This window comes from Salvia splendens, chromosome 15 (assembly GCF_004379255.2).
Source record: "Salvia splendens isolate huo1 chromosome 15, SspV2, whole genome shotgun sequence".
Classification (NCBI taxonomy): Eukaryota; Viridiplantae; Streptophyta; class Magnoliopsida; order Lamiales; family Lamiaceae; genus Salvia; species Salvia splendens.
The window spans coordinates 31,512,199-31,523,635 of NC_056046.1; the positions used below are offsets into that span (position 1 = coordinate 31,512,199).

Here is an 11,437-nt window from a genome sequence, read left to right on the forward strand (position 1 = left end):
TACTGTAAGTGCATACAATCTATCTTGTCGAGCATACCAGGAAATCCATGGCGCATGAAGCCTCTCATGCATATTCATCAATATGTGGGCGTTGCGCATGCATTGCCGGTTTTTCTCAAATTCGTATCGTGAAAGTCCTCACGAACTTACAGGATGTCGTTTTTCTGCACATAGCCACTAGGCCGCCATAAAAACCAATGGACTTGCAACGCGTGGCTGCATTGCAGACGCTCTTAAGAAACATACATTTTGCATTGATGATGCTCTTAAGAAACATGTAATTTATAGGACGGCTGGAATTTTATAGAACGGCTGGAGTATTAATTATTATTGTACCTACCATGTAAAATAAACATTATTGAATGACTTCTAATTAACATTCCTATATATATCAAAAGCATTGACATGAAAATCAAGATAACAAAAAAAGAAAAAAATTAAAAACTAAAATGGCACAGACAATCATCACAAACCATATTGTAAAACCATCATCCCCAACTCCACTCGCTTCCAAAATCCACAAACTCTCATTTATTGATCAAATGCAATCACCAGAATACATTCCCTTCATTTTCTTATATGAAAACAATCGATCTACGTCGAAACAAGAAATCTCGAAATCGTCTGAGACAGTCTTTGTCGGAGACCCTAACCATCTTCTACCCCATTGCAGGCACAGTTGTACAAAACTCGCACGTTGATTGCGACGACACGGGAGCGGAGTTTGTCGAAGCCCGGGTTCACGCTCCCCTCTCACACTTCACACAAAACCCTAATTTTGAGGAATTGGTGAAGCAGTTGTTCCCCACGGCGGACGGGACCGAAACCCGAAACCTGTCTGTGAAGATCAGTTTCTTCGAGTGTGGAGGATTCGCCGTTGGCTTGTTTCTGTCACATAAGCTAGTGGATGGGTCATCTGCAGCAGCGTTCGTCCGCGCGTGGGGGAAGACCTGTTGCGGGGAAGCTTCTGGAATCATTCACCGGTCCCGTGGGCAGACACACTTAAGGTTGGCCTCTTTACTTTTTTTCTGATAAAAAACTAATATGTTTTGTGATATCAACTAATACTAATATATTAGAAAAAATTGACTTTCAGTTGTCATTTAAAAAAAAATCTCATGGTTCATTTCATTTTTTTTTAAAGTCTGAACACAGAGCTATACCAATTCGTAAATACAATAATATCAGTTGACATTACAAAACATATCAGATATCAGTTCATGACTCAATATCAGAAACTGATATGTTTTTGTAATACAAACTAATATTATGTACTTCATTCGTTCTCTTATGGTTGAGTCAATTTTTTCATTTTGGGAAGTTCCTTCATAGTTGAGTCATTTTTGTATATAGTAACAATTTCTCACTGTTACTTTACTATCACTTACTTTATTCTGTCTACTTTATTCTCTTTATCTTTTTACATCTCTTACATTTTTTATCTATCTACTTAATACACCAAACATAAATTTCTTAAACTCCGTGTCGAAAAGTTTTGCCCCAACTATGAGGGAACAAAGATAGTACTTGATTTGATTTTGTCACGACCACATCTCCCTAGTCAAAGAAAGTGTAGCTTTGCCCCAACTACTTAAAACACACTGAAACTGTCTCGACTCGTCATAAGATGCTTAAATCAAAAGAAACATTGTCTGAAATGTGTTGAGGGTACAAAACATGCTGAATCAGAGTAGTTATGGAACAATTGTCTTTGTTAAAAGCAAGTTCTAAACTTTGCGCAACGGAAGAGTACCAAGACAGATGTAATATGTATGAAGACATACTACAACCGCTACCTTCCTACTTATTTGGTCTTCTGTCCCAACACCTCTCGGCTTCGACCACGATCAATGCACATTAAGGAAAACAAATGCAGGGCTGAGTACTTGATGCACTCAGTGGGCTCATGCCGAAAACTATTTTCTTTTAGTTGTCAGCCAAGCTAAGTGAACGCGGGGTTTTTCTGTAATCAAGTCCCGGCCAGTAAAATCTGTATTTCTTTCTGAAAATAGACTGCAGTCATTTAAACTTCTGATGATATGCCATATCAGCTGCATGAATCGGGAATGTGGCCACATTCCACGACCACTAGGCCGGCCAACCTGCTAGCTCACGACCCACGGACCGGCCAACCTGCTAGCTCACGGTCCCTAAGTGTACACTAGTCCGAGTAGGATTTACTGACCTACTGGGACCCGAATTCTTTGAACAGATAGGCAATCACAAAATAAAACATGGCATGACAACTCATTCAAAAAATCATGTTTTTCTCATAAACACGCTTTAAAGAAAGAAGAGAAAGAAAGCCCACCTCGATTGCTTAAACTCTTGCAAAACGGGTGTTTTCCTTACCCTGAGATTACTCGTCGAGCGACGACGTTCCTTTACAAAATTTAATATACTTAAATTAGGCTTAAAAAAAATAATTGCTTATCTTGCATGAATGCATGCCTAAGTGTGTGCTCTTTTATTTTATCTCTTTCTTTCAAAATTAGAGATCTAAATTCTTTAATTAAAACTGTGACTATTAAGCCCGCTTTAATTATTTTATCGAAACTATTTCAATCAACACGGCTTAATCTTTCGTTCCTTCTGTGGCCTAGGGAATTTAGTCTGGGAAAATAAATTCCTAGGCCCATAATACTATCTCTTAATTAAAACGGCCCAGCTTTCTTTTCTATGGCCCAAATTATTTACTTTTCTGGGCCTTATTGCTAAGTTTAAGAGGCCCTCCTTGAAATAATGGGCAAAGCCCAAACTTTGGAGAGAACTCCATCCGTCAGCCGTCTCTCTCTCCACCCCTCTTTCTCAATTTCCTTTCTTCCACTCCACCCAAATCTCCAAATTTGGGGAAGACAGAACCCTAGCTCGATTTCTAGATTGAGATGGAGGCTCGATCGTTAAGAAGGAGCAGTGACGCTGTCCGAGACCGCTGTCTTCGCGCTCCTCCATCGCGCCCCCTTGCCTCACCGTCACGCCCCCTCCGTCGGCTCCGTCTCCAAACGGCTCGGCTATCGGTCCTCGCGTACTCGCCAGAGGAGGGGGACGTCGGTCTGCCTCGCTTCCTCCGATTTGAAATCGGACTCCCAAGCCTTCAGGCGCTCCGACCTTGCTCCTGGTTCAAGATCGTCGACTGGTCTCTCCCCGAGACTTCTCCCTTTCGGCAGTCGGTGCCTTCACCGCGATCTCGTTCGAGCAGTGGATCTGCCCGCGGTGACCTCGACGCATGACTCACTCTCGTCGGCACCTTTCGCTCTGCCCGTTCCCTGCGTTCGCTCCCCCTTGGCAGCCTCGACACCGTCTGGTGCTCGCACAGCAGCTGCTGGAGTCAGCGGTGCTCGCCATCGCTGATTCGCTGCTGGTCCGAGACTCACGCCGCCGCTGCCGATCTTCTTCAGCGGCGAGCCGTCGCGTGTCACGGTTGCCTTGCGGTCAACTTCCGGCTTCGCCGTCTGGTCGCCGCCAACTCCGATAGAAACTCCCAAAGCTAAGCTTTCTCTTCGTTCGTTAATTCGCTTATGTTATGGTTTCTAATCGGCAGAAGCTTAGTTCTCCAACTCTCTAAGTTCTTGTGGTAGACTCACTATGTTCAACCGATTATGTTTGATTACCGTGACTGAGTTTTAATTACGGTATCCTAGCATGCTTGTGATGTCTACATGATGCTATAGGATGGCTAACAGAGGTTGAAGGAAGTGTGGTTACCTCCACTGAACTTGTGCTGCTAGTTCCTATCCTTGCTCTTGCTTCCTCCTCGCCTCTTTCCCCTGCCTCGGCTCCTTTTTTCTGTAACTGGATGTTGCTTTCTGATAAAGAGGAGGCTGGGCCTTATTTATGCTCATGGCTTAACTGAAAGCCTGAAAGGCTGGCATCTCTGGTGGGGAAGCAGTCCTTGATGGGCTGATTTGGCTGTTACCTCTGCAGCCATTTCGCAGAGAGTGTACTCGTGGGCTGGATGAGCTTATAGCTCCTGGCTATACTCTGATTATTATAACTGATTTTGGTGTTTTGTGCTACATTGTACCTTAGCTCGTTCATGAGTTTTATCTCCTTTTTGCAGGTGTACTAAAAGGCTGAGATTTGCTATGGATATTCTTGACAATGGCTGGTGGGAAAGAGGGAGGGTACAAGCTGGTCTAACACAGCCTTTCTGGGCCCCTGCAGCTGCTGGAGGAGGGTGCCGGCTGGGCTTGCTCCCTTTAGCCCAAGCACTTCCTCATCTCATCTCTGGAAAGGTAGTATTACCCTTCCCTTTTTATACTCCTCTTAGTTGTCTCTATTTCATGCAACTAATTCTCGTTTTTTGCGATTTGGCAGAAGTTGCGGCTGGCCACGAAGGCTGTCTCCCCTCGTGGTCTCGCCCTCCTCCCGGCTTTTTTTCCCGTTTTTGAATAGCTGGGGTCCGAGACGGCCGGTGACGAGGGCCAAAGTAGTGTTTTAGGGATTTCTAGATGTAATAGGTAGAGTGCTTTCATTTCTATAAACATTACTTCCCTCCAGTGTTTTAGACTCATAGCTTCCTTTGCTGTCTGTGGAAAAATCCTCCTCCTCATAAAGGGCTCCTTCAAGGGCCCGAGCCATCTTGGTAAAGTTCCCTTGCACAAAATTTGCTACACCGTCTTCCCAATTTATCTCAGGGGAGTACCGCTTCGGGGTAATTCCTCGCGTACTTCTGTTCGGGAGTATATATCGGCCAGTGTCAACTATCAACAGTATTGTCTTCCTCCGGTGCTTCTGTATCACGACGAGCTCAGTGGAAACAACCATATTCTCAGATTCAGGATCAGAGTGTACCTCAGATATTGGTTGAGGAGAATCGGAAAAGAGCGGATGAGAAGGCTCTTGTGGAGAGACGTGCTCTGCGGCAGTGACACCTGTCTCGGTCAGGGTTCACTGATCTCCCTCCAACTTTTAATTAATCTGATCAAGTGGACTCCCTAGGTATTGATACGCTCGGATTTTACACTATTTAAGGCCCATTATTTGGTCCGTTTTGGTGTCAAACTTACAATTCATGTCCATATTTTGTATATTTATCTATTATGGTGTTTTGACGTGTTTTGTGAGATATGTGCATATTTGAGCCCGAAAAGACAGGAAAAAGTCAAAGTTTGGAATCTGGAGCATTCGAGAAGCCCAGAGGCCCGCTGCAAAGTACACAGCGACCGATACGCATGCAGCGACCTGCTCCGGAGAAAGTTGTGCTGAAAAGAAGAACACGCCCAGCGACCGCTGGGTGTGTACAGCGACTGCTAGGAAGTGTCCTCTGAAGCTACTGGGAGGTCGATGCAGCGATCGCTACCCAAGGGTCAGAGGCTACGGACCATTGTTCATGCGGTCCCTAGCCAGGTGGCAGCGGGTCTGCTGGGGAAAAAAGTGGCGCACGATTTGACCTACTTTCTCTCTAAGATTTACCAAACTTAGCCAGATTTTTCCATATCTCCTGCTGCTCAAAAATACCTCTATAATACCCCTTCAAACCTCGTCATTATAATCACCTTTTTACCTTCAAAGCTTAGAGCATAAAAGTGAGAGGTTCTTCATTGGTGTAAGAGTGTGAAGAAGGATTCAAGAGAAGATCATCAAGGCTCAACATTCAACCTTTGGGTTTTATTGCTTAGTTCATATGCTTTCTTGTTTTTTTCCTTCATTCTATGTCTTTAGCTTATTCCATTAGTGTAACTAAATTCATAGGATTCTAGGGGATGTGTTAGTAACGACTTTGGTTATATAATTCCTATTCTATTAATATCCGTTTTGTTTATACTTTGTTTCTTCCATAAGTTGTTGCATAATACTACATGTTTGAGTGACACATTCGATGTTGATTTGAATATAACTTGCTACATAATCGTGACAGGAGGTTGGCGAGTTAGATCCACTTAATAGACTTACAATTAGCTTCTTTAAAATGACACTTTTAATTGAGAGTGATGACTTTTCAAGGGTCTTAGGAGCTTTTGGGAGTTGCATATCTAGGATTGACAACCCTAGTGTTAGCAGTCTACGCTTGTAATCGCATGGCATAATTTGGTGACTCATTCTATCAAAGTATAAACTGTGCTAGGGTAATTAGTAGTTGGAACTTGTATAACCATAACTGTGAACGCACATCCCTTGTGAATTCTCTTATCACTCATATTTTACCTCTTTGTTTTTATTCCAAATAGTGAGAGAAGCTTAGTAGAAGATAGCCATTCGTGATCTATTCCACGTGTTCAATATCCGGTACTCGACCTTTAGCTACACTATATATACTCTGTTTAGTGGCAGGTTTATTTAGTGCTAATAAAAAGTGCATCAAGCATTGACAAACTGATCCATTTAAGCGACAACGTTGGCTGTGCGCAGTGGAATTTCTTCCACCGTGCGCACTTTCGAGTTTTCCCTAAACACTTTACCCTAGGACCATTAACCATAAGAAAGGAGCAGAGTTAGGATCACTCCCTTAAGTTCCACAGCTCCATTCGCTTCAGGGCGACTATGGTGAATGGCCCTGTCCACTTAGATTTGAAGTTTGCCTGCATCAACTTCAACCGCGACTGGAATAGCAAAACCTTCTGTCCCACATCAGCTCCGTCGTCCTCGATTTTTGTCGTGCCAGACATTGTTTTTTCTCCTTGTACCCACATTGCTGCGTTGTAGGAGTCCAGTCATGAGCTCCTCTAGTTCGGTAAGCTGCTGGAGTCTTCTCTCCTCAGAGCACGCCTTGGGCTGCATGTTCACCTCCTTTACTGCCCATAAGCCTTGTGTTCACAATGCCCACAGGGGAAGATGACACATCTTCCCAAAAAAACCAATCGATAGGGCGACAAGCCAATAGGACTTTTGTATGCTGTTTCGGTAAGCCCCAAGGCATCTTCCCAGCCTCTTGCTCCAGTCCTTCCTCGAAGGTCCCACTGTCTTTTCGTGGATGCTCTTAATCTCCCTATTCGAATCTCAGTTATCCATTGCTTTGAGGATGGTATGAGGTGGATAGGCGGTGATTCACTCCATATTTCTTCCATCAGGATCAGGGGGCCTCTATCGTGCTCTTAATCTCCCTATTCGAAATCTCAGTTATCCATTGCCTGATCTGAGGATGATGGCTCTCGGGATGCCATACCTGCAGAAGATGTTAGACTTTAAAATTTTTGATACCTCTTGTTGCTTCGCAGTCACGGTTGCTTTGGCTTCCACCCACTTGGACAAGTAGTCCATCGCGACTAGGATATATGAGTTCCCATAAGATGGGGGAAAGGGCCCCATGAAATCCATGCCCTATAATGTCGAATATCTCGCAGACCACTATGGGCATCTGTGGCATTTCATCTCTTGCCGAAATTCCTCCAGGTCAGTTGGCATCGGCTACATTTCTTGCAGAACTCATAGGCATCCTTGTGTAGGTAAGGCCAGTAGAATCCATGAAGAGCTAGATACTTTACATAGGAAACTGTTTTGTGTAGTTTTTACTTTGCTAAATCAAGTCCTTCGGGTCCAGAGGATTCACTAGATCACAGGGTCTAGGAACTCAAGGAACCGTCAGAGTCTGGTCGTTGGACACACAATTTCCCTCTTCAGAAACCCTCAACCCCGCTATACTATTGGTTAGTACAGGGAAGTAGGGATCGATCCCACAGAGACAGATGCGTTGGAATGCATTTAGAGGACTCTGGTAAGGGTTTGGCTGCTACCACGCAACTTGGGGTTGAGATATTAAATATTAGACTTGGGAACCGCAAAAAACTTAACCTAACAGCTAGACCTCTGAAACAGAAAACACGAATGCATGCATCTTGACAAAACTTGCTTTAACAACTGACAAATATCAACTATGAAACTTCCTTGACCAGGCAACAAATTTCCCTAAAATAGCTCAACAGAAATGAAGCATTCAGTGGGGACCATTTTCCCAAAACAGACGGTACGGCAGAAAAGCTGCAAGGTGGTGGTTATCACATATCAGATTCTAACTACCAGCGATTGTTACCCCTTTCATCAAGAAAACCATAGACATGAACGAAACAGAGCAATAAACTAGATCGGAACAGAGCTTACCAAATCAGACTTCATACATTACGATTGAACAAAAAGTAAACAGATCTACAATTAATAGGTCTTATAAACTAAAAGCAGCGAAAACTCATCCATAATCATGCAAAACACATCACCCCTATTTCAGATTCAACCTCCAATCAACAATCCACTCTGGATCCAATCAATCAACCTTCCAAGAACTCAAATTCGACTCCATTCACAACGATTAACGTAAATCAGCAACCAACATCAGAACCCAAATCAAACATAAAATAGAAATCTACATAGATGTGTTAATCGGAGTTCAACAAAAACAAGTCGCCCGCGCTTCCGGCTAGGAAAATCGCAGCGAGGTAAAGTAAAACAGCGGAAAGTAAATTGTATCTTTGCCTCACGTAGAGACGGTGTTACACAACCCAAACAGCTAACCAAAACACCCAGAATTGCCCATGATTATGCCAAGTGTGTGTGGAGTGAACTATGCTTGAAAATGGAGCTAAAAAGACTAGAATTGGAAGTGGCCTCTTTCTTCAAAGGGGTTGTCCCTTTACATAGGCACGGATCCCTAGGCATTCTTTCTTCATAATTCCTTTTCCGCCCCTTGATCTTTCTGAAATTGCTTCTTTCTCCACTTTAGTTTATCTCACCAACAACTGTTTTGTTGTCTTCCTCGGTCTGGTGAATTACTGGCGATTTCTACTCCTTTTCCTCCATTTCCTCTGCCCTTGGTAAATTACACGTTCCTCCTGGGCTGGGCAGATTTTGCACACACCTGAACTTACAAAGACTTGTTAGTTCACAGAATTTGCAGAATTTAACCCCATAACATATGCATGAAATTGGCCATACCAATCCACTATCGAGCACTTTCCTTGCTGTCTTTTTGGGGCTGAAATGACCACCACAGGCCAAAGAGTGACAATGATTGAGTATATCTTCCTGGTCCCACTCTGGAATACACCTCCTGATAACTTGATCTACCCCATCTTCCACAGATATGGGTCATCCCAGAAATAATACTTCACCTCACTCTTGATCTTCAATTTCTCGGCTCTCGTTATCTCTGCTGTAGAGGGCAATTCTCCGGTCACCAAATAATTGGCTATATCAGCAAACCAGGGCTCGGATCGTCTCCTGCTTACTTCATTAAGAAAGGCAACTGGATCAGCTGCGTCCATTACGTCCTCCCAGCTGATCAAGACATTTGATGATTGGGTGAAGTATAGGTGTTCCTCTGGAAACGCGTCTGGAACTTCCTCTTTATCTTCCCCTTGGCTTATTCTGCTTAAATGATCAGCAACTCGATTTTCTGTTCCAGCCTTATCCTTTGCTTCCCAATGGAATTCTTGCAACAACAACACCCAACGGGTCAATATGGGCTTTGACTCCTTCTTTGCCAGCAGGTATTTGATGGCTGCATGGTCAGTGTACACTATGACTTTGAAGCCCAATAGATACGGCCAGAACATTTCAAAAGAGTACACAATGGTTAGCATTTCCTTTTCTATCGTGTCGTAGTTTTTCTGCGCTTGGTTCAACGTCTTCGAGGCGTAGAAGATCACATAACACTTCCCTTCTATCCTCTGGCCCAACACTGCGCCGACTCCGAAATCACTCGCGTCGCACATTACCTCAAAAAGGTAATTCCAATCTGGCGCTCTTATGATAGGAGCCGAGACGAGACGGTCCTTCAAGAGTTGGAAAGCCTGCTTGCACTTCTCATCAAAGATGAACTCGACATCATTTTTTAGGAGATGAGTCAGTGGTTGTGCGATCTTGGCAAAGTCCTTTATGAACCTCCTGTAGAAACCCGCGAGGCCTAGAATTCCACGTATCTCCTTCTGATTTGTAGGGAACGGTAACTTTGAGATGACATCCACCTTTGCCTTATCAACCTGTATTCCCCTCTCAGACACAACATGGCCTAGCACTATCCCCTCGGGTACCATGAAATGGCACTTCTCAAAATTCAGAACCAAATTCTTCTCTTGGCAACGCCTCAACACCAGATCCAAATTAAAAAGACAAAAGAATCCCCATACACGGTGAAGTCATCCATAAAATTTTTAATGCATACCTCCAATAGATCAGAGAATATGCTCAGCATGCATCTTTGAAACGTCCCTGGTGCATTGCACAGCCCAAATGGCATCCTCCGGTATGCATATGTTCCGAAGGGACATGTGAAAGTCATTTTCTCTTGGTCCTCTGGGTCTACATAAATTTGAAAGTAGCCACTATACCCGTCAAGGAAACAGATATACTGCTTACCGGCCAGCCTTTCGAGCATCTGATCAATGAAGGGTAGTGGGAAATGATCTTTCCTTGTGGCTTAGATCAGCTTCCTGTAGTCAATGCACATCCTCCAACCGGTTACCAGTCTCGTCGGCACCAACTCATTTTTGTCATTTTTCACCACTTGAATTTTCGACGTCTTTGGTACCATATGGACCAGACTAACCCATTTTCTGTCAGGAATAGAGTAAATGATCCCCAGGGCTAGTAGCTTCAGCACTTCCTTAAGCACCTCCTCCCTAATGTTGGGGTTCAACTTCCTCTGATTTTCTCTGTGGGCCTTGGCACCTTCTTCGAGGCAAATGTGGTGCATATACAAGTCTGGGCTGATCCCCACCAAATCTGACAATGTCCACCCAATGGCCTTTTGATTCTTCATTAACACTCCCTGCTACTCCTCTTCTTGCTCCTTAGTTAGTCGACTGTTGATGATTACAGGGAACGTCTCGTCATCTCCCAGAGAATCATCAGCACCATCACCAACTCTTGCCCTCTTGGACCCTATGCATAAGTAGATAAAATATGTACGATTAAAATGGACTACTGAATAATAAAAATTTTATAATTATGTTCAAAGTGCATAATGTTACAGGTATAATGTAAATAAACAACTATTAGAAGGCCCATCATGTTTACATTATTGCTTTTATTAGTATACATTATTGCCTAAGATATGTTTTAACATACTGAGTGGTCGTAATAATGTAAAGTTTAGCACAACAATGTTTACAAAAAAACTATACATTATTATCGGTAGCCTAGTGCATAATGTATCCGTCAGATGTAAACAATGTAACAGAGATCATGCCAAAAAATACAAACACAAGCCTTAATATGTTACATTATTCAAAGTTCAAGATCTCAAGTCTTAACAGAGACGCAAAGTTTACCATCTTCGGTGTTAGAATTGGTCTTGAAGGGTCACCCTCTTTTGACCACGCTCTTCCCTTTTTCCATCTGTTAGAACTGACTGAATTTTTTTTTATAAATGATAACATTAGAATTCAATAAAAAAACCCTAAACCAATCAAACAAACAAGCAACCAATCCTCAGTTATGCTGAAAAATGTAATGTAAACCAACAATTCAAAGGATTACAATTCCAAAAAAAAAACCTAGGATCGAA

At 43.2% G+C, this 11,437-nt stretch overlaps 1 protein-coding gene across 1 annotated transcript; it reads left to right on the forward strand.

Moving 5' to 3' along the window:
• Positions 1 to 579: 579 nt before the first annotated feature.
• Positions 580 to 4,395, forward strand: LOC121767022 (vinorine synthase-like). Its single transcript, XM_042163238.1, has 3 exons — positions 580 to 1,007; positions 4,061 to 4,235; positions 4,318 to 4,395. Exons 1-3 carry the CDS (start codon positions 580 to 582, stop codon positions 4,393 to 4,395), a joined length of 681 nt encoding a protein of 226 aa, XP_042019172.1.
• Positions 4,396 to 11,437: the final 7,042 nt, after the last annotated feature.

Coding starts and splice junctions, on each gene's coding strand:
- LOC121767022 (XM_042163238.1), top strand. CDS start 580: ATGAAAACAATCGATCTACGTCGAAACAAGAAATCTCGAAATCGTCTG. Junction 1,008..4,060: donor CGTGGGCAGACACACTTAAG/GTTGGCCTCTTT, acceptor TCCTTTTTGCAG/GTGTACTAAAAGGCTGAGAT. Junction 4,236..4,317: donor CTCATCTCATCTCTGGAAAG/GTAGTATTACCC, acceptor GCGATTTGGCAG/AAGTTGCGGCTGGCCACGAA.